Source organism: Folsomia candida, unplaced genomic scaffold, assembly GCF_002217175.1.
Source record: "Folsomia candida strain VU population unplaced genomic scaffold, ASM221717v1 Fcan01_Sc068, whole genome shotgun sequence".
Lineage (NCBI taxonomy): Eukaryota > Metazoa > Arthropoda > Collembola > Entomobryomorpha > Isotomidae > Folsomia > Folsomia candida.
This window is the reverse complement of record NW_019091260.1, coordinates 63,226-90,470: the sequence shown is the minus strand read 5'-3', so window position 1 is coordinate 90,470 and position 27,245 is coordinate 63,226. Positions and strand designations below refer to the sequence as shown.

The following is a 27,245-nucleotide window of genomic DNA, read 5'->3' as shown; positions in this document are numbered from 1 at the left end:
GAAATGCATACATACATAATTTAGCGTCTGTGAAGTAGTGGTCTCAACGGTGCGGTTCGGTTCGGTTCTTGGAAGAACCGGTTTAGAACCGAGACCCAGAATTGAAGAACCGAAACAGAACCGAACTTTTTTTAGTTGGAACCGAACCGGAACCGGACCAAACCGTGACCGAACCGGCGGTTCGGGTCAAACCGGTAGTGTTATTAATATGCAATAAACAACAAACAATGCTAATTGACGTGTTTCTGATGAAATTTCACATATAAGCCAATAACTTATCTGTATTTAAACAAGCAAATTCTAATACATGTCAACAGCAAAACCACTTATGTATATATTATTGAAGTTAGAAAACAATTCCAAGTTTGGGGTGCAACCAAGTCAAAATTTCATTTTGGAAACATTGGGGGTGTAACCAAGTCAAAATTTCATTTTGGAAACATTTGGGGTATGACCAAGTAAAAATTTCATTTTGGAAACATTTGGGGTGTAACCAAGTCAAAATTTCATGCTGGAAACTTTGGGGTGTGACCAAGTAAAGATTTCATTTTAGAAACTTTTGGGGGTAAAAATTTCGTTTAGGAAACTTTGGGGGTGAAAATTTCATTTTGGAAACTTTGGAGGTGTCATCAAGTCAAAATTTGGTTTTGGAAACATTGGGGATGTAACCAGGTCAAAATTTCGTTTTGGAAACATTGGGGGTGTGACCAAATAAAAGTTTCATTTTGGGAACTTTGGGCGTGTCATCAAGTCAAAATTTGGTTTTGGAAACATTGGGGGTGTGACCAAGTCAAAGTATCATTTCGGGAACTTTGGGGGTGTGGCCATGTCAAAGTTTCATTTTGGGAACTTTGGCAGTGGGGCCACGTCAAAATTTCATTTTGGAAACTATGTGTATTTCGGGAAATTCTTAAAACTTTTTCGAAAATATGATTAACTTCGCTAATGTATTTATGTATGAAGTTCGGTTCAACCCGAACCGGCCGGTTCGGTTCTCAAAGACTTGGAACCGGAACCGAACCGGTAATAAAAGTTTCGGTTCGGTTCGGTTCTCCGTATAAACCGGAACCGAACCGAGCCATCGGTTCCGGTTCGGTTCTATGAGAACCGAGAACCGTTGAGACCACTACTGTGAAGTCACTTACATAAATACACTCTAAACAAATTTGAGTAAAATTTACATGTATGACACAACTGGTTCTGTAAAATTTACCCGACGAAGGTAAAATTTACCCAAGGTTGAAGGAAAATTCTAAATTTTAATTTCCGCAAACTTGTGTCATGACAAATTTTTCTCAATTTTGAATAAATTTTAACCAAATTTATTTAGAGTGTACATATTCATTAGTGATGACGTTGTATCATAACGGTGCATTATTAAGTTCACAACGAACACTCTTTTAAGTAATGTTACTCTTATAAAACGTTAATGCACTTTAAATTCTGTATAAGGAAACTATACAAAATCTACAGTATTTGTTAACTTGAAAAAGATACAAGTTTACTCTGAATTTAGCATAGTTTACATAATGTAGAATTCTGACTGCATCTACATATTTAGATACTTTTTAAAACGGTAAGATAATTTTTAAGAGTGAAAATAACCTTGAACTTGCATAACTAGTTTAATAATTATCTATGTATGTGTGTACAATATAGCACTTTGTGGTATTGGCCGGAACAAAAACTACTGACAGAATTTCCCATGCAAGCCACTACAAATATCCGACAGGGTTCCTAAGACACTGTGTCTTTAGAAATTTAATTTGACACCGTGTTTTTCGTTCTTAGCGCATAATAAGACAGAAAAAATATTGCTTTTTTAGTAATGTGATTGGTTTACGGTACGTGGAATTGATATTCAAAATTTGATAATTTTATTTTTGAGAAACAAGCTTTAAAAAATAATAAATGCATCGTACTCCTTAAGGTTGCCGAAATATGATTTGAAAAAAAGAGGGGGCTCTACAAGTTTTTTTATATCACAATAATTTTTTGTTTTTATTGATCAGAGTATAAGCTGTGTTCGCAGAGTTGGTACGAAAATAATCACAAAGTATCGCAAAAAGCCGACTACGCAAGAGTCGCACAAGAAAGGTCCCTAACTTAAAGAAACGCAGAAAATCGCAGAAAAGGTCCGTAAGAATGGGAGAGAGAGAGAACGGACTACAAATAGTACACTTCCTCCAGTTCCTTTCCTGGAGGAAGTGTACCTAGAATCGAGGCAACGTTCCCACGTTGCGCGGCGAGCGAAACCCGCTGGCGTAAAAAGTTAACGGCGTTGGACTGTCCAGTTGCGGCGGCGATCCTCTGGCCAACTTGGAGGATGAAGGCCAGTCCCTCTTGGCCCCAAACTCCCGTGGTCTCCATGGCAACGGGATCACAATAATAATATTTTCCCTGGTAATTATGGGATATTCATACAAGATATTTTTATTGCTTGAATTACGTAGATATGCAAGGGACCGTCCATTAACTATGTCACGCGAGAGGTGGAGGGTGGTCCATGACCACGATTACATCGTGCCTATGTGACACATGTAAAACGGGGGAGGGGGGGGTCTAGAAATTCGCGATCTTTGCGTGACATAATTTATGAATGTCCCCTAAGGAACACACATCCGCTAAAAATGTACCCAGCTTTGCAAAAATTACGAAATATATAATTATGAACACATCTTTGTTTCGTCGAGTGAGTCCTTTTTATCTTTCATTCGGTCAAATTTAACAATACATGGGTAACATTCATACATATATTACGTCATAAAAAATACGTCGATGTTTATGTATACCACTTACCAATTAAGCCCGCTCCTACCTCACTTATGTTAATCTCACCATGAATCTCAAAGTCGTCAGCAACAATGTTTTTAATGTAAAAAATCCAAGAATCTATTTCGCAATCAACACTGTAGGAAGCTGTAATGAAAAGGAAAAATAGTGTAAAAGCGAGAATTCACACGTGCCCTCATCCAGTACTACTTGAACTTGCAATCTCATCAGAGTGCGTCACTTCTCCAATTTTTAAACCGAGATATTCAATCGCAATAAATTACATACTCTGTCAGTGACAAGGGACTAATTTTACATAACTAACGACAATGCCGACCAATGAAATGAACACGTGTCGTGTCAAATTTTCCGTTAAGTTGGATCAATTATCCGAAAAGTTGAGCACAAAGGTGAAAAATGTGATTAAATCGAGTCCGTCTACGGTGCTGGAGAAAGAGTTTGACTTTTTTGTCCCACCAATGTGGAGGTAAGCGGAACAATAAATTTGAAACGAAACGAATATATATGCACACTAAATAATTTGAAACAAATCTGCACCAACGGGGCTACTATAAATACATTACTTTATGTATTTATGGGTAATGATTATGGAGACGTTTTGTCACCAAAGGGAAATACATAAATCAAACATAAACGGACGTGACGTCGTTCTTAAAAATTTTTAAAACTTTCATGTCAAACAATCCGGGGGTCATCCATATCTTACGTTAGAAAAAATTCTCGATTTTTGCACCCACCTACCCGACGTAAACATTAAAGGATAAGGAATTTCAACATGAGAACGATAGGAGGACCCAAACCACCCACCCACTAAAATGCTGACGTAATATATGGACATTCCCTTCTTTGTTCAGATAATAAAAATGATAATTTTTTAAACAACGTTACATGAATTTGATTTATTTCCCATTGGTTACAAAACGTGTTCTTAATCATTAACCAAAAATAGAGCGACATAGTCCCTCTTTTTGTCTCCAAATTATTTTAGAGTGTAAGAATTACGAATCTCTGATTTCGCAAGTGTAACGCAAAAATGTCGTGAACACATTTACTAATTTATTAATTTATTTATTCACAGCGCTGATAGTATTGCGGAAACATCACCGGAGATTACTACCGTCACGGAGGAGATTGAGGAGTGGATTTCCGATAGTTACAGCTCCTTCGTGTCGCCCGTGTATGGCGAACGACTGGCGAATCACGCTGTGTCGTACATACTCCGAATTTTCCCCAGTTATCCCCTGGGCGATGCAAAGTTCCGCATTTTGTGCTACTATTTCATAGTAGCGTTCATTTTGGACGACTATTTCGACGATAACACGGGCGAAGGAGATGGAGATGATTCCGCGGAGACGAAGAAGATCAAATATTTTGAAACAGCGACCAACACTATTGGCGAAATGTTCGAAATGAAAGGAGTTGGAGGGGGAAAGGATGAAATTGGCATGTTTTTCATGAAACAAAGACAAATAATTGCCTCAAATTTTTCTAGGTTTTTCATATTTTTTTTACTTTACAAAGTTTGAATTTATTGAAATAGATTAAAATTTAATTGTTGCTTACACTCTTAATAAAATAATTTTAAAAAAGCTTGCTTAGGCGAGGCACTGCTAAAAGTGAAAAACAAGGCCTCTGAGCATATCTTTTAAATATCTCGTATCTTTATCATTGTAACAGGAGTTGGTGGCTTTGCATCACCGTGAGGGCAAACATTTTTACCGTTTACCATACCAGGACGTTTATTACTTACATTTTCTTCTAAGAAATTCAATTATTGCTAATTAAAACTGTATCTATATGTATAAATGCTTAAACAAACTTATTGCTTCGAAAGGGTTATAAAATTGAGTGGATTTATGCAGAGGACCAATATGATCAATAATGTTTATTTAGCTCATAATTAAATTCGATAGTTAACCAGTAATTCAGGAAGCTAATAAAATTTGATGGATGTGCACAATTTTCAATAGGTGTTATGCAAAAAATTAAGATGCCGACGCATGAATAACAATGCGAGGGTATTTCCTAATTTTATTTACATATTAAAACAACTAGTTTTGAGTACGAACTAAAAAGTGATAAATGATAATTTTGACGTGAACCCAGAATAGGTTCTTGCTAATTCTTGAGAATATATTCTTTATTGCTAGAGGCTTGGCGTAAAATGTTTGGCCTCGCGGTGATGCAAAGCCACCAACTCCTGTTACAATGATAAAGATACGAGATATTTAAAAGATATGCTCAGAGGCCTTGTTTTTCACTTTTAGCAGTGCCTCGCCTAAGCAAGCTTTTTTAAAATTATTTTATTTCATGGATTTTAGGTGATGCACATTTTCAGACAATTAATTGCACCTCAAAATTTTTAAACTTTTTGAAATGAAGACCGAATGTCTTGAATCTTTTTCATTACAAAATTAGTTGAAAATACGTACAGGGGGTCGCAAAATTAATTTAAAAAGGGATTTAGGATCAAATAATCCAAATTTTTTAATTAATTTAGCAGATAATAATTTTTCAGATATTAGGTTTTACGGGGATTAGTTATTTTACGAGAAGAATTTGGATTAGGGAGGAAGATTATTTAATCTGGATTAGATTATAAATTACAAAATGAGCTTATAAACATTTAAATTCAAGTAAATTTGACACAGTACTTAAACATAAAATTATTGAAATTTGAATTTGCAAAAGAATTTAATTAATCTGGATTAATAATCATGCCCAACACTGATCAGGAGGAAAGTTTTTGTGCGATTGGCCAGAAATGGAAATTACAATGTACCAATTAATTTGGCAAATTAAAATTGCGTAACACAACTACTTTTATTTGGAAAATTGTTATATTGATAGCTAGTAGCAACCAGCTAGGAATATTGTAATTCTGATGCAGAATGCTTAGCAACATGAATAGTTTCATATGCCTCCATCAAAACTTTTTCAGTTTTGGACCGATCTCGGTCGGATTTGTTTTAAATGACGCACAGCCGATTTCTGCATGATAAAATCAGGTTTTATGCATATAGTCCCGTGGCACAAGTATCTCAAATTTTGATTTTAAAGTTTCAAATCCAAATTTGAGAGCGAAGAATAAAACTTTTCTATCGGGCATATTGAAAAACCACATCTCCTAATTCTCCTCTGCACGATTACTCTTTACATCATTTGCGTAGGATTAACCGTTTAGGCTCTAGTCTCGCTGACACTTTCAAAGGGTGTATACGAAAGCATACTTAGGCTTCGCCGTAACCATGGTGACGCTTTTTTGCGGGCACCCATTGTTACTTTTGCCTCACCTAAGAAAAATAATGTGGGTATTCACGTCAACTTCGCAAACGCCGTAAACGTCGCTTCGCAACATATCTTCGCAAGTTTGCGATGTTTGCGAAGAGTCGCGATGCGACAACCAATCAGATTGCTTTATTTTTTTACGAAACATGCGAAGCAAAAAGGCACCTGTTATCGTCGTAAACTATTTTTCGCAAACTCATCGTGAAGCAAAATTTTCATTTCTCCTCATTTTTGGAAATGTTGCCAGACAACCTTACGTCAAATGAATTATTTTTTGCTAATAATCAATTTACGCATTTTCATATACAATAAGTCGTTCACGACACCGATTTCGCAAACACCGCAAAGTTGCGAAGATGTTTTGCGAAGCGACGTTTTTTAGTGACGCGAATACCCACAATTGAAGTACGAATAAATACACTTTGAATTCTATATCAAGTAAACTATAGTAATATATCCAAAACTGTTTTACAACTTAACAGCAAAGTTTAAAAATTTGACTATGCATGTTTCCCTAATTTATTCCAGATTTCAACCAAGTCGCCACGAAGGCCATGGGAATGGACCTGTTTAAGGAACAACCATTCTTCATAGCGATTGCAAACTCGATCGAAGACACGTTACCCCAGATTCAAGAGATTAATAAAGAAATTACACTGAACAAGTTTTGGGCAGCTTTTAAGGTGGACTTTCGTCTAGGATGCGAATCCGTCCGCTGGACCCTGATGAACGCGAGGAGTGGAAAGTTGGACTCGTTCTGTGTGGATACGTATCGCTATTTTAAGGCTAAAGTAAGAGTCTGAGAATAATTTGTAAGCAGAATTTAGCGATTGTGTACATACATGTGTAGATTTATGTATGTATTGGGCAGTGTTGTGGTGTGGTAATTAATTACGAAACTAATTAATTACTAAACTAATTAGAACAGAAAGCCAAAAGGAATTAGTAATTTTTTTTAATTACTTGGGAATGTAATTGCAGTTAATAATTCATTATTTTGCTTCAACTGAGCCTAGAAGTAATTAATTGCCAAAAGTAATTAATTAAAAATTTGAATCCTTATTGTGTAAACCCTGGAATTGGGAGACGATCACGGTTGGGTTTAATCCGATTTTTCGGTACCCGACTCACCTCTGACTCCCGCCATGCATGGATTGCATATCAAACAATGCCTATTTGTCCTAAAATTATTTAAATAATTGCAATTTTTCTGCTAGGAAAGTGGCTTCGGAAACTTTCTAAACATTATCACCATTCTGGAGTGCATCGATTTGCCCGAAGTGATCCAGTGCAATCCCGTCTTCGCCGTGTGGTTCGACATAGCCAGAAACTGTTCGGGCTAATGAACGATGTCCTCGGGTTGCAGAAGGATCTGTTGTACGGAGAAGAAGATGGCATGGTTATGTTCAAGGTGAGAAAGGGGACCTCACTGAATGATGCGGTGGATGAAGAGTTGAAACTGCTTGGGTGGGTTGCTAAATAATCAAATCTGTATATTTTTAAATCAGAAAATTTTCAAAATGTTTTTGTGGCCAAACAACAAAAAACCTTATCTTAAACGACTATTTTGAAATGCAGAGACTACGTGAAAGATTACATGGAGCTGAGAAAATCCCTGCTAACCGAGTTTGAGGAGAAATACGGGCAGGTGGCGACCTTCGTCAAATTCGTGGATGCAGCCTTGCACGGGTCTCCGTATACTTTTAGAGATTCGATCAAATACGGAATGAAGGACCAAATTCGGATGGACTATAAATAACCGGATTTTTTTTTGTAAAAAGACCGCATTTTTGCACACACTGTCAAAACATCTTGTCGACTAATTGAGCAGATTTTATATACATACTTATTTTGATGTGTATAAGTAAATGTATGTACACATTTACGTGCAAAATAATAAATTGGAAATCAATGCATAAAAATTTTTTGCCCGTGTGTCATCTTGCACAATGTTTTTAAACGATATGCATAAATTTCCATGCAACTTCAACGACTTACGACTTATTAACCACCTATACAATAGGTATTTTTCGACAAATTAATTTTGCATGATTTTTATTTGCATTGCATTGATTAAATCTCGGCCTTGATGAAATTTGAAAACAGGACCATTGTTAGTTTTTACTTATTTGTATTGATTTGTTTTATTAAACGAATTCCTAAGGCTACATAAATTTCGTTATGAATGATTAGCTGTGTTTTATTTAATGATTAACATAGTCGACTCGAAATCACACACCTTTTTGATGACGCAATACATGGGCGTTCCCTACATACCTACATTCCAGAGATTGTGAAAAAGTTGGATAGGCGATCTCCTAGTTAAAATTAAGCAGGGCCTCAAAACGTTTCATAAATTGGTTCGGGACATAATCAGGTTCGCTGGTTTCCGGTGGGACATCTCTCTTTCCGAGACGAGCAATCTTTGCCCACTTTTCTGTGCGGCCTGCTTGCAACATTTTCTCAGCCAACAGCATTACTTCCGGGGATAGAGATTGTTTTGCAGAGAGCTGTAAATTGGATAAAATTACTTGGATAAAGAAGGATCCAATAAGGGAACGTCCATACATTACGTCATCAAAAAGGTGAGTGGGTAGTTTTGGATCGCACATGTTAAGCTTAACATGATTAGAATTGGGAAAGGGTTGTTGGGTGGTTTAAGAACTGGTGCCTTTTTGATGACGTAACATATGCACGTTCCTTAAGAAAATTACGTATATATGAGGGAAAATACCCGTTTTGGTACCCGGCTTCGGTGCAATTGGTACATGAAAATGGCGTGGATAAAATCAGTGAAGCTAAATTCTGGCCATGTGGTCGGGATGAAGTGAACATAGGCGTGGCTGGCCTCCCACAGCATGAAGTCGGATAGTCGCAGATCTCCCCCGGTTCGAATTAGCATGTCGACAGGTCTCATGTCCACCAGATTTTGGGCCTGTTCGAGTAAATACTCGTTCCATTTGATTGGCGGGATCATTTCAAAACTGTCATTGACGTTTGTCATTTTTTTGTCGGATTTTTGGCCTTCAAATTCTTTCAAGCTCCGTAGGATACCTTCCCGACCTGAAATTCAGGCTGCACATGCATGATTTGTCTGGGCTATAATTTAATTTGTCTTTAACCTTTATATAATATTAATATCGTATCGCACTTATGAAATTTAAAGGTTTGAAAATCAAGGTCACGGAATTTTCGTAAGAGGATCATATTTGTAAAAAACAAACCATGTAAATTGAGGCCTAGAAACATCTCTATCCAAAACGGTTTTACAATGAGAACGCAAACCATGTTCAACCCTCATTTTTTTAATTGTTCGTATTAAGTAATAAGCCGTACCCAAATGTACTTAATTACTTACGAATTGCTACTATATATGTATAGGGTAATATGTATGGCACTACGCAAAAAAGCATGTGATCGAAGGGGGCGGGTAGAGGTAAAGAGGTTTTATTTTTCCTATGCTAAATAATTATAAAGGGATGGTTTGAATGTCACGCTACTATGGCAAATTTTGCAATGCGAAAAATTCTTAAATTTCCACTAGCTATCGAAATTTTGTCTATGAAATTCAACATTTTAATAATTTTGTCATCAGTGTTGCATCAGTTTTGATGAAAATTAATAAAAATCTCAATCTTAAATCTTGCAACTAATGGAGATCTATCTGTAGGTGCTTTTCGCATTAAAAAATTGTACATTGTAGCGTGACATTTAAGCCAACCTCACACCAGGTTGTACGGGTCAAAATTCTCCGAAAAACTATCACATGCTTTATGCATAGCCACCATTAATGGCATTGATTTTTGCATGTGTATGTACCTGTATACCCGACAGCGACATTGAGTTTGTATGGTTTAAAATTCTTCGTTTTCTGCATCAAATTTGCCAAGCGAAATTTCAACTTTAGCGGAATACTGTCCCAATTTCCAATCACTTGGAAACACATTGATGTATTTTTCCCGGTATCACTAAACACAGAACAAGAAAGGAGATCAACAATATTTTACTAGAGGAAACCCGACGAATAGTATGTACACAATTTAACCCAAAAATTCATAAAGAAGTAAATTTTCGCATTCTAGGAAATGTTTAAATTCGTGATTCAAGACTATGTGTTAAGTAGTTCTAAAAAATTGTGGTCATGCATGGTGTCTGAGGTAAGTAATTTTTATTTCTAGAAGGTCCCTAATTTTCACTATTTTCTCACCCCGGTGTAAAATCTGACCCGTTTTAAAAGATTTCTCCGATGACAAGGAGATATCAAATTTGAACATTGTTCTTGCCAAAAATTTTGACATTCACATTTCCAGTTTTTTTTAAGTTTTACTAAAATCATTGAATTTTTCCCTCCACACGAAATACCTACCTTCTCTAAAAGTCACAGAATTACTGCATTTTCTTGTTTTTCTTTACATCTTAAATGGTTAAACAATATTTAGTTTAAATACTTTTTTTCTTACACGGCCCGTATCATTAATCCGACCTTCCTATAAATGACATCCATCACGTCTTCAACTTCTTTCTCGGTGCGCTTAAAGTTTTCGGAGGAGAAGGCGTAAAGGGTGAGTTCTTTACATCCGATCGCTTCGACCCACTGGGCCAAAAGCGTGGTCACACTTGACCTGTAAATAATAAATTAAGCATAAATCCTAAGTTCAGTAAAAAAAATTGCATGTCTTCAAAAACTTTTTTTAAATCGATCTATTTTTAACCTATGAAAACATGCATAATGTTAGGTTTTCATATAAATAATTTACCCAGCTTCATGCCCGAGCACAGTCTTCAACCCTTTCGCCCTCGCATAGCGACGATTTCTACCAAAATGCAAATTATGAAGTACAAATTTTTTGAGCTGAAATTGAATTTCAATTTCTCAATTTTGCTAACCCATCCATTATGATGGCGATGTGTTCCGGTATTGGGCCCATTTTTGCAACCGAGGTGGCCAAAATTTCCCAAAAAGAGAGAGAATAAGGCTCAACGTTTGCCATTGTAAGGAACTATTGTTGCTTCAAATGTTGCACTTTTTAGTAAAGTGAGAATAAGGAAGCGATTATGATTCGTCGAAGTTTGGGGAGAATATGGGCCTATTTAGTGAGAAATTGCAACATTTTATATCAGATGGTCATTTAATATAAAATGTTGCTTAAAATATTGCACGCATAGTTTTAATCATTAAAATCTCAATGCGCGTCATTGAACTGGGGAAATACTTGTGCCCTTTATTTAATTGTTGTGAAGCAAAAATTATGGGGGAATTACATATCTTTTTAGTTAATTTTTTTATGTAGCGAGGCTTTTTTACCAGCCACGAGGCATTCTTCGACATTGGGTTAAATACCTAAATACAAAAGGCGATCAGACATGGTTTTCACGATTTCGCGCTTGAATATCTCTGGTGCAAATTCGAATTTTGAGCTGATTTTGATAGTCAAGCAAGATAATGCTCTCAAAAAGATATCTCTAAAATTTTAAGGCGATAGTTTCACAAATGTCCTCTCCAGTGCCCCCAGAGTTGGAATGTGCCAAAAACATACTTTCCAAACTTAACTACTCATGTGGCATGATTACCAAAGAGTTCAGAGGTGAAAAATTGTTTTTATTATAACCCCAGATAATTATTGTATCTAATAATAAAAGAATCCGTAATGAATAAAATAATGTGGGATTTCCAACATCGCTGATATTTTGCCCCAAAATGCGATCAATCCGAGCTTGCACGGGAAAATTGACCTGCTGACCTTGAAAGCTGACCCACTGGGTCAAATGACGATTGAGGGTAAAGCTGAAAGTGTGCTAAGTAATATTAAACCAAACAGTCAGCATTTTTGGTAAACAGTTTTGGAGAAGGACCCGAGCTAATCAGCTGACACCGAATCTTAAAAAAAACTCGTGAACTAATTTGGAAAATTAATGGTCAAATTTTGTTGAAAATAAATTTTAATAACTTTTTTGTCCCCTACTGCAGAACTATTCTACCTACAAGGTACAAGTGACAAGATGTTTAAATTAATGCGTTTTGGTTAGTTAAATTCTTTCTGAAGTTCGACCCGGATAACGACGGGAGCTTTTCTAAAAAATTTATAGGGTTTGATGAAAACTAAGTCCGTGGGGTGTAACCACTTATCAAAATTTTGTCAACCTACTTACAGTGCAATATACTATATGTACCTTGGATAAAAACAACTTTAGGGATTTTTAGCATCTAAGTCTTAAAATGTGGGGGCCTTAAAAGTGAAGGAGTTGCGTTCACAAGAGCATTCCATCAGGACAAGTAAGAATCTAGACTACAAAATGGACTTAAAAGATAAGCATGAGACAAAAGTGTTTTTATACAGTGAAAGGCATGCTAAGTCCCTTAATAATAGTCGCAATGGCGATTTTTTCATCAGGACCTTAGAAAAAAATATTTTGTTCGACGCCATTTTGTAAGAACACTGATTTGGAAAACTAAAAAAGGATACCTCTCCAAATTTGACCTTGCCTCATGACCCAGAGTGCACAAAACCGGATATGTTCACCATATGTTCACCTATAGTTTGAGACATGGGCTTTCACATAAAAAATGCTAAAAATCTCTCCAACGAAAACCCGTCTCGTGATTTAATTGTGAATTTGTGCAAACCATGTCTAATCACCTTTTGTACTTCATATTTGGTTGTGCTCGTGGCTTTAAAAAAAATGGCCTGAAAAATACCATTACATTAGCATCAGGAACAACAGCTTGGTTGTGCTGGACGACGTATTGCGCAACTTTCCTTCCGATGTTACATTGCATATGTACAAAGGGTATTGTGCAGTAGAAGGGAATATTCCAACGTGTCGAACAAGTTAAGAGATCAAAAGGTGTCAACTGTGCTGACACTTCAAAATCTAATAAATATAGTCACGCAAGTAATGTATTTAAAGTTTTAACCTGCTACCGCTTGTTGATTAAAACTATATCAGACCGTAAAAATTAGGTCACATTAAAACAAATGACTTCTTTAATCATAAAATGAACAAATTTTGAAGTTAATTTTTCTTTGTCAATTTATTTGTGAGATCTTAATTATCTTATCAAGGAGCGTGCATTGATAAAATATCTGTCTCCAAGATAATTATTCTGTCGGAGGTTGACCATTTCTCGGGTATTGCGATAGTCACAAATGGTTGCACGACATGACGAAAAGTTAACCTGGGTTTTTCATAAGTGTTTCATATGTACACATATTTAATTTGTATATATATTTTGGTGTTGGTCTCACATTTATAATTGTAAATAGTTAAACATGCTGTGCACATTGGTTCCTACATACTTTAATGCATTTGACACCTACACATGTTCCCTTGTGAGTATAATACTTACTAATTGTATGTATGCAATTTGGGGGAAACCTAGAGTAACAAGGTATGTACATGAGTATCTACCGTTTTTATTATCAACTTGACTTAAATTATTACATTCCTTCCAATTCCTAAACATACATAGGTTAAGTAATGGATTTATCCTCAAAGTATAACATGCAAGAAATTGGCAAGTTAGTGTGGTGATGTATATCAGTACACATTCTTGTAACCACAAAGTTCCTCAATCACTAACAATAACGCGTGTTTGCGAACTACTTAACGTACAGGCATTTATCTACATTTATTTATCAGGGGATGCTTGCATAATATTACTAATTGATACATCATATCTACTTACTATACATACCTGTTTCTTCAAGTTTTCAGCGTAATAAACATTGAACTTGTATACAGAACTATGTATATAATTTATGTAGTTCAGCTTTTTTACAGTGAACGGAGCAAAAAATGCGCATGTCGGAGAAAGACAATTATATTTACAGAAGTGTGTATGTATGTACATATATCTTGATATAATAATAATAATGGGAAATTTACTTTTTCATGCTATGCGAGTCAATCTATTACATAATTAGATAAAATCAAGTTGGAAATCATAGATTTTATAGTCAATTTGATCACGAAATTTAATGATTAATAGAAATAACTGATTTTTTCTCAAATTTCTAATGGTTAATTTTCCAAATTGAATAAAATGTTTGTGTAGAGAAAATTGGGTGGATACTAATTTTACAGTTTATTATGTAAGCGAGGTGAAATTTGTTACAGAGGGGTTTCAGCTATAGAGAAAAATAGCATAAATCTGGATAAAATTAGTGGGATCCATAATTTGGATCGGATTACAAATAAAATGCTCAAAAACTCCAACAATGTTTAAAAACTTTAAAACTTTTAAACATTTTAAGTAGTCGTTATTTAAAAAAACCGACTGTCATGCAGATGCAAATACATGATTAGGGGCCGTTCTTAAATTACGTAACGCTAAAAACTGATTTTCTCGACCCCCCCCCCTCCCCCTTTAACATGGCGTACATAGGCACGATATCATTGGGGCCCAAACCCCCTCCCCCCTTCAAGCGTTACGTAATTTAAGAACAGCCCATTAGCCTAAATTTCTGTACATGTTAAGTAAAATAAGTGTAAAGAACTAAATTTTATTTAAGTGACATCCCTACTCGCCAAGATTATCGGGCCGAAGAATATTCTAGAGTGGCAAGGGTGGTCAATGGTAGGCCGACTTTGCCAACCATTCCCCACTTGAATAATTTAAAAATTCGGTACCCCAAGAAACTACATATCCTCACCCCGAAAGTGGGAAAACGTTGGCAAAAGCATATTTAAAATGCATTTAATAATAAATGTCGGCACGAAGTCGGGCCTTTAGTGGCCAATTATTCCATGCGACGCCACCTATCGTCCGCAGCGTAGAATACAAACTTAAATCGATTTTCAGCACGAGATTCTGGCAGCATGGCTAAAATCACTCTTCCCCCGAAAGATAAATTCGCAGTTGTCGAATGTATTAAGGATGATAATTCTGTATCTATTGTGTCTACAAATTGGTTCATTGACACATGAATAGTCCACTGGCCATCATCACCCAACGTCACATCTATGGTTAAAAAACACAAGGCACCGGAAGAAAATTGGGGTCGACATTCTTGCAAAATTTTGAAAGTTAAAGGTAACTAGATAAATGAATAATTAGTTCAAATATTTGTGCACATTACATAATTACTTTTTTGCTTATTCTAGATACTTTTGAGGATGCGATTATCGTACTTCGATTAGCCGAAAAGTCAAACCAGTCAACATTTGAAACTACTGTGGATGATGAGGAAAGTCATCTTCCTAGACGACGGAAGCGAAATAAGCCAAAGAAGAAGAAAAAATCGTCAACATCTTCATCGTCACCATGCAAGGATTCAGTAGACGGGAGTGATATCGAGGTTCCCACGAAATCATTTACTCTACCCCCCACTTCCAAATCAAAACCAGACGTACTAAATTATTCAAGTGATTCCGAGCACAACCAACCTCCTAGCGTTTGTGCTGGTAAATACTTAATATAAAATTCATATTTTTAATTGCCGGTTATTATTTTACTTATTTGGTGATACGTTTAATTTTATAATTTTAGTGGGTCCAAATAATAGCCCTATCACATCTGGCCCAAAATTAGTTCTGGTTGATCCTGTAGCACTGACTTCAAAACCTGATGAAAGTGATTCTTCTCGAAGTGTTAGCAATCTACCTGGATACAGTGGGACGGCAGTTGGCAGAAATATTACTCGTAAAAATTTAAACCCATTTAAACATTTTACATGTTTACACTTTTTGTACAATTTTATTGTGTAACTTGCATACATTTATACACAGAATATGAGAAAATTGTCCTTGAACGGTTGACTAAATTGGAGCAACTCGTCACAGAACTTCTACGACGATCTGGCGGAATTAACATATCAATTCCTTCAAAAATAAAACTGCACAAAATACCTGTGGAGACGGTGGACGAGTTTCAGTCACTCAATGCATGGATAAAGGCGGTGCCAGAGAATCGTGATTGTTTGGTTAGGGTTCAAAATTAAATAAATTATTAAATTATTTAAACCGAACGTCATATATTTATATATATTCACTTTTCAGGTCACCGAGTTGTCTTTAATGGGTGCAAATAGACTGTCCGGTGTCGTTAGCAAAATTTTAGGTAAGGTTTTTGCAAATAATCTTGCGAAAATCACTACTATTACCGGAGCAGGGAAAGATATTGAAGTTGCTTTAAAGGATGCGCCAATTTACCAAGTTATAAGAGGTAAAATAGACAAGTTCAAAACAAGTTAATACAGATTGAGGTGTATTTAAAGATTTGTTTACTTTAGAATCGGTGAGGTTAACTAAGGGCTACAGTTCATCGACGGACCACGAAATTGGAAATTCCGTTGCCGTTTGGTTGAAAGGTGCTGACGATAGAGACGGCGGACGAGAAGTGAGACGAAAAAATGCTCACCTCAAATCGAACAAAAAGAAGACGACGAAAGGAGGAAGTAACATCTCTTCTCCATAATATCGATTGTTCCACTGCATCAACAATTCCAATGTCCACATCGTATCTGACAGGCGAATCAGTGTTAGAATCTCCTATAGTTGGTTTTGGATCTAATAATTTAGAACAGTCACCGAGATCAGAGAGTAACAGTTTTAGCTTTACCAGTTCTGATAATCAAAATGACTCCCTCAATTTAGAGCAGCCAGTATTTTCTCAAAAGATTAGGGAATGGGCTTTGTCTCATAATATTACGCATGTCGCCTTAAAGGACCTTTTACATATATTAACTGAAAATTCCAACTTAGATGTATCCCTTGACCCTCGCACATTATTAGAAACTCCTCGAGTAGTTAAAACTCTTTTTATTTCTGGTGGGGAGTTTGTATACTTTGGAATAGAAAATAATTTGAGAAGATTAATTACAAATTTTACTGAAATTGTGCAGCCAAAGTCGACAATATTTATCAAATTATTTCAAAGTTTTGGTGATAATCTGGTAACAATATGTGTAGGTGTTGATGGAGTTCCCTTGAGCAGAAGCACAAGGTCACAATTTTGGCCAATACTTGGTAAAATTGATCAACTAAAAAATCATTCAGTTTTTGTAATAGGTCTTTTTTATGGCGTCCAAAAGCCGCTTAATTTAGATTTTCTAAATGATTTTGTAAACGAAGCAATAATATTAGAGAAAGATGGGCTAAATCATTTAGGTAAAAAATTTCATTTTAGAGTTTCAAGTATTATTGCGGATGCTCCAGCTAGGAGTTTTATTAAAGGAATTAAAAATCACAATAGTTATTCAGGGTGCGAGAAATGTGTTCAACATGGTGAATTTGGGAAAAGTGTGATTTATACAGAATTAGACTCAGCTTCTCGTACAGATGAATCATTTCGTACACAATTGCACGACGATCACCATAAATTTTTTACCCCTTTATCAAAATTAAAAATAGGTTTAGTGACACAGGTTCCCTACGATTATATGCACATGTGCTGCCTAGGTATCATGCGTAAGCTCCTTCGGCAATGGACTAAAGGGAAATTGCCCCATAGGATGCAAAGTAAAATTATACACCAAATTTCTGATAGATTTGCAAGTTTTAAAACTTTCATGCCACGTGATTTTCAGCGAAAACCACGAAGTCTAAATGAAGTAGACAATTTTAAGGCAACCGAGTTTAGGACAATCATGCTATACACAGGGCCTGTAGCACTAAAAAATATCCTTCCTACGGAGTATTATAATCATTTCCTCTATTTCCATTGTGCCATGTTCATTCTTTTGTCAGCCAATGCTGATGATCCTGAGTGGAATGCTTTAGCCAAACGATTGTTAGTAAGTTTTGTATCACAATCAAAAGTAGTTTATGACGTAAATTTTATGGTTTATAACGTACACGGATTGCTACATATTAATGAAGATGCTATAAACTTCGGGCGATTGGACAATATTAGTGCGTTTGACTTTGAAAATTTTATGCAGCAACTAAAGAAAATGACCAGGGCAAAAACGTTTTATCTACAACAGGTTGCAAAAAGAATAGTAGAAAATGAAAAATGTAACGGACTTAAAATAAATTTATCCGAAAAATGCGTTGATGATAAGACAAAATTATTACATAACGGTTACTCTTTGATCTCTGGTGAAATTATTATAGTTCGTAGAATTAAGCTAAATAAATGTAATAATATTAAAATAGTTGAATATGACACATTTATCAACAAAAATCCATTGTATGAAAAGCCTATAAATAGTTGTGTATTGGGAATTTTTGTTCTAGAAAATTCTATAAAGAAATCTTGTGAACTGAATTGTTTAGAAATTGCGCATAGATGCATTATGTTACCTTTTAAAGACAATTTTGTTTGTTTTCCACTCTTACATGATATTAAATAAAGAATAAAATAAATTCTGAGTGCGAAATTGGAGTGTTTTGGAAATGATTGGGGAATGGTAGGGACAGTGGCAAGTGATCAGAAACATGTTGGGGGACTGGTGGCTCGCGGTTGGGAAAATTTTTACACACTGTCGGGCCGATAGTTTTTGGCCACCAACGGCCCATCTTCAAACGCGTGGCCAGGATCGTACCTCAGGCCAACGTCGCTGGCCACTCGAAAATATCCTGAGGCCCGATATTATTGGCGACTAGGGATATCATGCAAGAGTTCAGAGAATACAATATAAACATACATATTTACGTATAAACATATTTATTTAGTTATATTAATTTGCCACTTCTTAAGACTGTTTCTTTCACTTCTTAAGACTTAAGACGTACCAGAAACATGCACAGATAATTTAAATTTTGTATCATGCGTTTAAAATGAATAGCAAAGTTGTACCTAAAATAAATTATGGACCTACGGAACTTTTTATAGAATTGATAGCATACCCAATACTTAAATGCCCTTCTACTTTCCACTGTAACACAAATCAGTGCAGACAAAAGCAGTAATAAGTATACCATAAAAATGGGTTCAACCATTTTGAGCCGAGTTGGTTCTTCCTTACTGCTTGATGCTTCCGAATATTTTTCCTGCGACGCATACTGTACTGCATACCTTTTATACCCAGAGTCCCAAGAAGAATTAGATTTGATATTGCGACAGCTAAGTTCAGAAGTTTAGCCCATCGAAACTCAATACCGGCGGTTGCTAACTGACCAAACTTTCTAGAAAATAATGGACACAAATAGTTTCTGAAAATTCGGTCGACAGATACTGCAACGAACGGGATATCATCCCTTGCATCAATCACTAAACGAGTTTGGTTTCTTCTAAATAACGTTGTCAGAACGTTTAATTCATCTTTTATATCCAAAATGGCATACATTTGGCGTGAGTCGATCGGCAAATCAAACTCATTAAGAGATTTTGATTCCAACAGGCTAGTCAATAAATTTTGATACGTTCTTTTTGAATGTGAATATGCATAAACTAGTCTATCATTTAATGCTAAGTACATTTCGACAGATTTAGTTGCATCCATACTTTTAAAAGAGGCGACATATCCCGGAATAATGTTTGTTTTTAAGGTTGACTCGTAACTTCCCCGATTTGAAATGTAAACTCCTCTAGTAATAATTGGAATACTTGAGTCCAACAATTCTGACAAAGTTTCTGGAACAACTGGTGCCTTGATAGCACTCAAGTATGAAAATATTGATCTCGTGTACAAATTGTCCATGATAATGTATCGCCCAAAAAATAGCCAAATAAACGGAGCACCGAAACTGAGTCCCGCAAATACTTGCAAACTTTGTCCGCTCACTTGACCCAGCAGAATTGCGATTATATTGATTATATTCTCCGAAATTTTTTTCACGATTTGTATCAGATTCCTCTCTGCATTTCCGAGCTGTGCAATCACACATAAGGTAAAACAATTAAGTAATAAAACTCCCCAGACATTGTAACTAAACGGTAACAAAAAGGCATTCATGCCTTCCATAGCTGATGGATATTTTGCTATAACAGTAAATTTTACAGGCTGGAATTGAACTATTGAAGGTATGAATTTATACGGAGGTTGTACGATACGACGAAGAATTATGTCGGAAAGAATATATCCAAAACCTAGAAATGATACTGGATTATTGTTCCCATTACTTACAGAGAAGTTCAAATTTTGAGAAAGGAGGATACATTTGCAGTAATCGGGTAAAGTTTGCTTGTCGGCCCCGACATAATTAACGCCACAATTGATTGCCTTGGTGTCATCGTAATACTGCCCGTTGACTAAGCGTTGTTGTAAATTACGGTTATGTGACCACCAGTCGATCTCCAGTTTTGAAAGCGGTATTGTCTCAATGGGGTTGGGTGGCGAGTCGTAACACGCTAAACATGGGATGTATAATTCATCAGGGGAATAGAAATTAAAAAGGATTAGTTTGGAAGTACCAAGGTGAATGGCATAGTTTTTGAAATGTTTAGGATTCTTTGGTTTATAGGAGTGTTGAAATAAATAGGTGGGGTTGTAGTAATAAAGTATGTGTTGCTGTAGCAAATAGGACACGGGAAGACCACCTGGTATACCGTTTAATAAATTGGCATTGACGTGAATGAATGCAACTGATATTTGATACGATCGAGCTTGTCGGTTGATAAGTGAATTCGTCCAGCCAGGTAAACTTGTATAGGTTTTGCTAACTCGGATTTGATTCAAGGAAAATGGAGAGGTAGGATTTCTTGCCAGAATTAGTTCACAATATGCGGGTTGATCTTCCCCTATATTCTCTCGCTGCATGAATTGGATGTTACAATCTCCTAAATAATTGGGGATTGATAAGAAGCTTGAAGATACACTTCCTGTTAATCCATACATCAATATCAGCTGTACAGTCTGGATAACGGTAAAGTCCTGCTTGATTAAATCCATGTGTACTTTGTTCATGGTGGAGTTCTTAGATTTGAAGTAAAGTGATATTAAATATGCTTGTTGAAAATAAATTTGAATTGAGGTACAAGATTTAAAAAAATAGGATGTACATCAAGTCATACAATGCAAAATTAAATGAGAAATCTTTGGGGACATTCATATATATATGTATGGATTTGTACATACGCCGCACAGTGGGCCAGATTTAATAAATGTTGGCCAAAAATGTATATGAGCCGCAGTTGAAGAAACAAGAATTAGATTTTGGTGTGCAACAACAACCTAAAGCATATACTATATGAGGAAATTTCTAATAGTCACATGCCACACCCCCAGTGGGTGTGGCCCTTGGTGACTTATATTTTAACGAAACCATGTCGTGTGACATATCATTTTTCTCAGCTCGACGAGGGGAATTCGATTGAATGCTTAAAAATTACGAACCACACCCCCCGTGTGGGTGGTCCTAAGCGAACCTTGGATTTTAGCGACACCATGTCGTGTGACACATCATTTTTCTCAGCTCGACGAGGGGAATTCGATTGAATGCTTAAACTTTACGAGCCACACCCCCAGTGCGTGTGTTCCTAAGCGAACCTTAGTTATTTTAATGAACCATGTCATGTGTTATATCATTTTTCTCAGCTCGACGAAGGGATCTCGACAGAATCATTAAAATTTTGAAACCACACCTCCAGTGGGTGTGGCTGTAAGCATACTATCGATTTTAACGAAACCATATCGTGTGTTACATCATTTTTCTCAGCTTGACAAGTGTGTTTCGACGGAGCACCTAAAATAGAGACTTTTCGATTTTAACTAAACTACGTTATGTAATGTAATACATCATTTCTCTTAACTCAACGAGGAAATTTCGACAAAATGATTAGAATTGCATGACGTAGAATAAGAAAAACCCGCTTCCAAAAATTTTAATTTTTCACAATTTATTGTTACGCTTTTCAATATTGCGAAATAGAGTACAAGTTGTACTGTACAACGTTTCAAATTTTTAAGAACGTATTTTTATAAATTTATTTTTAGTGATTTTTGAGAAAAAACGTTTTTGTTCTTCGTTTTTGATATAGCGTTAAACTTATAAAATACAACTATTTGACAAATTTAAATTTGAGCTGAAAATGCACTCAAGACCGCCACAACCGAAAACACGGGCCTTCATGGAAACGCAAAATTACGGGTAGTGCTATTTCGGTGTGAGGGAAATTTAATATCAGGGAAAACAACTTTAAGTCGCTGAACGCCACAGTCACTGGTGGTGTGGTTCATAAGTTTTAGTTATTCTGTCGAGATTCCCTCGCCGAGCTGAGAAACATGATATAACAGATGGGATTGTTTTGTTAAAGTCGAACATTTTCTGAGAACCACACCCACTGGGGGCGCGGTGTGACAATTTTAGGTATTCTGTCGAGTCCCCCTTGTCGAGCTGAGAAAATGGTTCCGTTAAAATCTCAAAGTATCCGAGGGTCACACCCACTGGGGGTGTGGCGTGTGAACTGAACATTGGTGGTGGTGCCCACGGTGTCGAGATTTTTCCGACATTGACTTTGATTTTTAGTTTTTGAAATTTAGCGGTATTCATTAATTATATTTTATAATTTCTTTGACTTTGTGACTAATTTCAAGGGGGTGTTGACGAATTTTTAAAAAGTCTGGAAATATTTGGTTCGCCGATTGATCTAAGGTTTCCAAAACCTCCACAAATTTGAAAATCGATCAACAATTTGAAAAGTAATCCGAGCAATTTCAACTAACAATGTTGTTAAGCATATCACGATCGGTCGTGAAACCTCTCAACCAGATAGGTCTTTAATTTAGACTCCTCTACCATAGAGGTGGTTTTAAAATACTTTCCTGCTACCACCTCAGTTTGCTGAGAAAGTCCAGTGACTGAGTATACTAAAGGAATATATACTTGAATAAAAATAATTCAACCTAAATCGTCGACCTTCACGTCCCCCCTCACTGTAAATAAATCGTCGCAAACGTGCATACCAAAGTACCTTCAAACTCACTTTACCCCAACCTCTCCCATCGCAGGAACACTCTATTTCACTGTATTTCATCGATAGATTCAAGTTCAGTGAAAATCTCATTTTCCCCGATACCACACCCCCACGAGCTAGGGGGTGTGGCACAACTCGGGAACACTTAATTTTACCCTATCTCATCTATGCATTAAATTGCACTAAGAATCTCATTTTGCCCCGACCACACCCCCTGGCGCCAATGGGGGTGGTCCGATTGACCTCAAAAGTTGATAGGATCCTCCCCCTGGGGTCACATGTATGATGCCGGTGTTGGTTGTATTTAGTAACTTTTACCCTCACGGGTTTAACAAATCCTTTGAACAAAAAAGACGGACAATCTGATGCATTATATGACCCCGTAAATTTTCAAACGTCAAAAAGGTGGACGATGTCGGGTCAGTTTCGTATACAACAAGGCCAGAAGTAACCTATGATATAAAAAGATCCGCCGGAACAGCCGGTGGCGAGTGGTGGCGCCCATTGAAACTTGTGTTAACTCATCCCAATGGTTTCTTACACTCTTAGAAACTGGGTATTGATCCTTGAAAATTTTTAATACCGTCGTGCTGGTATCATCACTCAGTCACGATTCGGTATTAAGATGTTGCGAAAAATCAATACCACGAGCTTGTACTTGGATAGTATTAATTTGTAATACCGAGTTGGTAAAACATCAATACTTACTGGTACAGATTTTATACCACGTTTACCCAGTCTAAAATCTGTCCGGTATAGACTCGTGTGCGGGATTTGCAAACTACTCACTTGCAGTTGCAAATCGTCCTCTTTTTAAAAGTAAGTTCTTCTAAATTATTTCGGCTGGTGAATTAATTGAGGGGAAGAAATTGACTACATCCAATGGAAACTTTGACTGGTTAAATTTGATTCTTGTTAAAGGGTAAGCATAAATTTATTCTTTCTTTTCGTTTTATCTTTTGCTGTGTATTACATTAATAGGGAGGATTTTAAACCACCAATTTCGTTATATTTTCTGCATTATATTAATTAACTTAATTTTTTTTATTTTGCGCGAGATCATCGACTTAACCAATTCCTAGTTCCGGTCGTGAATATAGGATTCAGGATAATTTTAGGTTTGTGATAACATTTACAAATCAGATCGACAGTTTAAATTAAATTAGACGTGTGTACATATTCTAAGATTTCAAATTTCAACTAATTGACAAATTGTTTTTCACTTATTTCAGTGGGACATTTCCTATGGAATTAAGAGGTAAGATAATTTTAAATGGAAAAATATATAAAAATAACTGCCTCAATGTGTGAATTGTTTACATAATTTATTTTTTAAATTACATAGGCTTTTAGATCCAGTCAGCTCAACTTTTCAACATTATGGTGTGTAAGCCAGTTTTATAATTAAGTTAACTATATTGCATTAGGTTGATTTCCATTTTTTTTAAAATATGTATGTCATTTATAATGTTGCGACTTGTAATTTTATCAAATAAATAACGTTAAAATCAATACCAAGCAGTACTAAACCGTTATTTTTCTTACTGCATGGTATCAATCATCAATACCGTATTTAGTCTTTTAATACCGCTGCATCCTAGATTTATACCATTCGGTATTAATAAACAATACCACCAGGAAAAAAAATCAATACCGCAAGTGACGTTTTTATACCGTCACGGTATAAATCCAAAATAATACCGCTTGGTATTAAATCAATACCAAAACGGTAGAGTCACATATGAATACCGCGTGGTATTGATCTGGTATTGATTTTTCTAAGAGTGTAGATTTCTAAAGTCTTGTTACTTCAAAGCCAGAGTTCAATAATTGATAGAATTTTTCAACAATGATAATGGACTAGTACTCTATTGATTCAGTACAAAATTTACCCCTTAGTTCACCTTCAGTTATTGGCCACAAAATCATACGTCCTGGCCCATTGTGCGCCGATCGATGGAAATTTGGCCTTGATTATTGCTGTCTAAATTACTTTGAGTGATGTAAAACGAAAAATTCTACAGAACTAAAAATTAATACAATTGCACTTGCGAAGGATAGATAATATATAATTTGCTGTTCAGTTTGAATTTGAAGTAGAACTAAGTCCATCGACGGAAAGCAATTAAGTTTAGGAAGGATAATTTTGTCGATAATCATGATGCACCTATGCTGAGTTATATAGAAATAAATACATATGTACTTATTAATGAGTACCATTCATGATAAGTTTCACATACTTACATACATTTTCATGTTATCGTGTATGTTTACATAAATATATAGTTGGTAAGGTTAAAGTGAAGTTAATTGTTCAAGACATGTATTCATATGTATGTACTACAATATAGGATGGACAAATATTTATGTAGTATACCTTGCATACATACATCGAATGCAGATTATAACCGAAGGATAAAATTGCCCTTGTCCATTTCACTTGAATGTTCATTTCCTGTTGACAGTTATTTGAAACGATATGCATACATATGTATGAATTATCATGTGTCTGTATAAGATTTGAGTATAACTTGTGTTTGCAGACAATGTTTATTATCGTTCTAAATAGAAACCCCAAATATGTGGGTACATACATGTGTATTCCAATAAAGCTAAATGGCCTGCGCCGCATATAAGTATCTCTCAGATATCTACATATCTCGTGAAGATATTGTTTCATATGTAAATACATATGAATATACACACCATAAATATTCTAATTATAGCCCGGGCAAAAAACCTGATTTCACAGATTATTAAATATGGAAGCCCTGCGAAATTTTGTTTCGATAATAATTTGGAGCACAACAGGGTCTCCCGATGCATACATATAATTTCTCGGCAAATTAACTCGAAGTTCTAAATAATTCTTGACTAAACCTTGAATAACTGTGTCCTCGACAATAGGATGAATGAATTAGAATGAGGTTCAGTACTTCGCTAGCCTTCATTTTAATGATGGAATAGAAAACCCCGGTGCCCATACTGTACGCATCCGACAATTTCTAGTATATTTGGCTTGACTGATTTTCTAAACGAATTTCCTACGGATGAGCAATTACGCTTGATTAGAAATACGCCAATGACCAATTAGGCATATTTAGTTATTAAAACGCGACTTAATGAAGAATTGTTAGAGCCTTCTACATACTTCTTAGAACACGAGGCAACGACATATTCCGACATGCGTCACCACCTAATTTAGTATACTTGACAAAATCAAAATGGTGCTGAACGCAGTATTTATTTAGGTCTTTAAACCAACTGGAAAAGGTTTTATTCCATTACTAAACCGGGAATTTTAGTGTCATTCAAAGTAACTTTAAAAGAGACAGTTTGCCAGATTCTGCATTAATATAGCAATATAACTCATAGATAGACATCCCGGCTTTTGTTAATCATAAATATTTAAAACCATGTGGAACCACGGAGCTATTCGATATTTTAGGCTTGCCCTTCGCGCCACCCAACGCAGCGCCTGCTTCGCGTGTTACACCATAAAATGGAACAAGCAAGCTGGAAGAGCAGAGGCTTGTCGCCCAAATGCTTGGCAGTTTCGGAACTTCCAGATTTATACAAGCATCGCTACCCTGATTGTTTTACCTCTCTGTATCTTCAAAACATTTCAACTCATAAAATCCATAAACCAAGGTGAAGTCGGCGACGTGAAGGTTTTGTTTGGAACGTTCTTGGCGACGGATTGGCGACGGACGGAAACCTTCGAGCCCCAGGAAGCTGGTCAATTGTTATGAAAGTGCACTCGTTTTGAATTCACAGATACGAGGTTAGATACATTTTATTTGGTTATATATATGCAAGTCTGTACCTGTTCACACTTATTCATTGGTTTAAAACAAAAAAAATCACTGAATGAATTTATGCAAAACGAATGAATAATTTTTTGTATTGAGTGTATCGGTATATGCATTTGAGTGCATGAATCTTTACCTAAGATAAGTCATTACATATATAAGGAATTAAGTTTATATATACATATATAAAATTATATATATATATAATGAACAGTGAATGAATCCCCCATTCATTTTTCACCTTACGATTAGCACATGGGCTAAACTTCATCTTATAGGGTAAATTTGAGATTAACTGAGAAAAAAATGAACAACGAAAAAATATTTACTCTCAAATTTTGAATACATCAAAAATGAATGAATGACTTTCCAATTGTTTCTATGAATGAATTTCGAATGAATTACGGACTCTGCTAACTTCATACATATATGTAAATATATACCTATTACTCGATTTTCTGTTCTCATTTATTTTATTTTATTTAGAACAACTTTCATTGAGGAAGAATCCTGTTACTGAATCGGACGTTATTGTGGAGAAACTAGTCTAC

General features: G+C 35.8%; 2 protein-coding genes and 1 long non-coding RNA gene across 3 annotated transcripts; 2 read left to right on the top strand and 1 right to left on the bottom strand.

Annotated features, from left to right (window-relative positions):
- The first annotated feature begins 2,990 nt into the window (after positions 1-2,990).
- Positions 2,991-7,983, top strand: LOC118433679. The gene is made up of 5 exons (XM_035845856.1): positions 2,991-3,259; positions 3,872-4,285; positions 6,610-6,872; positions 7,299-7,548; positions 7,660-7,983. Exons 1-3 carry the CDS (start codon positions 3,102-3,104, stop codon positions 6,653-6,655), a joined length of 618 nt encoding a protein of 205 aa, XP_035701749.1. The 5' UTR covers positions 2,991-3,101; the 3' UTR covers positions 6,656-6,872; positions 7,299-7,548; positions 7,660-7,983.
- Positions 7,984-8,187: 204 nt separating this feature from the next.
- On the bottom strand, positions 8,188-11,140 carry LOC110862770 (isoprenyl transferase). The gene is made up of 6 exons (XM_022111980.2): positions 10,969-11,140; positions 10,839-10,895; positions 10,542-10,703; positions 9,901-10,049; positions 8,816-9,144; positions 8,188-8,591 (listed from the first exon to the last, which is right to left on the bottom strand). Exons 1-6 carry the CDS (start codon positions 11,070-11,072, stop codon positions 8,400-8,402), a joined length of 993 nt encoding a protein of 330 aa, XP_021967672.2. The 5' UTR covers positions 11,073-11,140; the 3' UTR covers positions 8,188-8,399.
- A 12,652-nt stretch (positions 11,141-23,792) lies between these two features.
- Positions 23,793-24,306, top strand: LOC118433677. The gene is made up of 3 exons (XR_004833510.1): positions 23,793-24,000; positions 24,115-24,140; positions 24,228-24,306. It is a non-coding gene; the product is annotated as an uncharacterized LOC118433677 (long non-coding RNA).
- Positions 24,307-27,245: the final 2,939 nt, after the last annotated feature.

Excerpts from the sequence above, each read along its gene's own strand:
- LOC118433679 (XM_035845856.1), top strand. The coding sequence starts at position 3,102 with ATGCCGACCAATGAAATGAACACGTGTCGTGTCAAATTTTCCGTTAAG. Across the intron at positions 3,260-3,871 it reads TTTGTCCCACCAATGTGGAG|CGCTGATAGTATTGCGGAAA; the intron begins GTAAGCGGAACA and ends ATTTATTCACAG. Across the intron at positions 4,286-6,609 it reads ATTGCCTCAAATTTTTCTAG|ATTTCAACCAAGTCGCCACG; the intron begins GTTTTTCATATT and ends AATTTATTCCAG.
- LOC110862770 (XM_022111980.2), bottom strand. The coding sequence starts at position 11,072 with ATGGCAAACGTTGAGCCTTATTCTCTCTCTTTTTGGGAAATTTTGGCC. Across the intron at positions 10,896-10,968 it reads ATCGCCATCATAATGGATGG|AAATCGTCGCTATGCGAGGG; the intron begins GTTAGCAAAATT and ends GCATTTTGGTAG. Across the intron at positions 9,145-9,900 it reads TGTCGCTGTCGGGTATACAG|GTCGGGAAGGTATCCTACGG; the intron begins GTACATACACAT and ends CCTGAATTTCAG.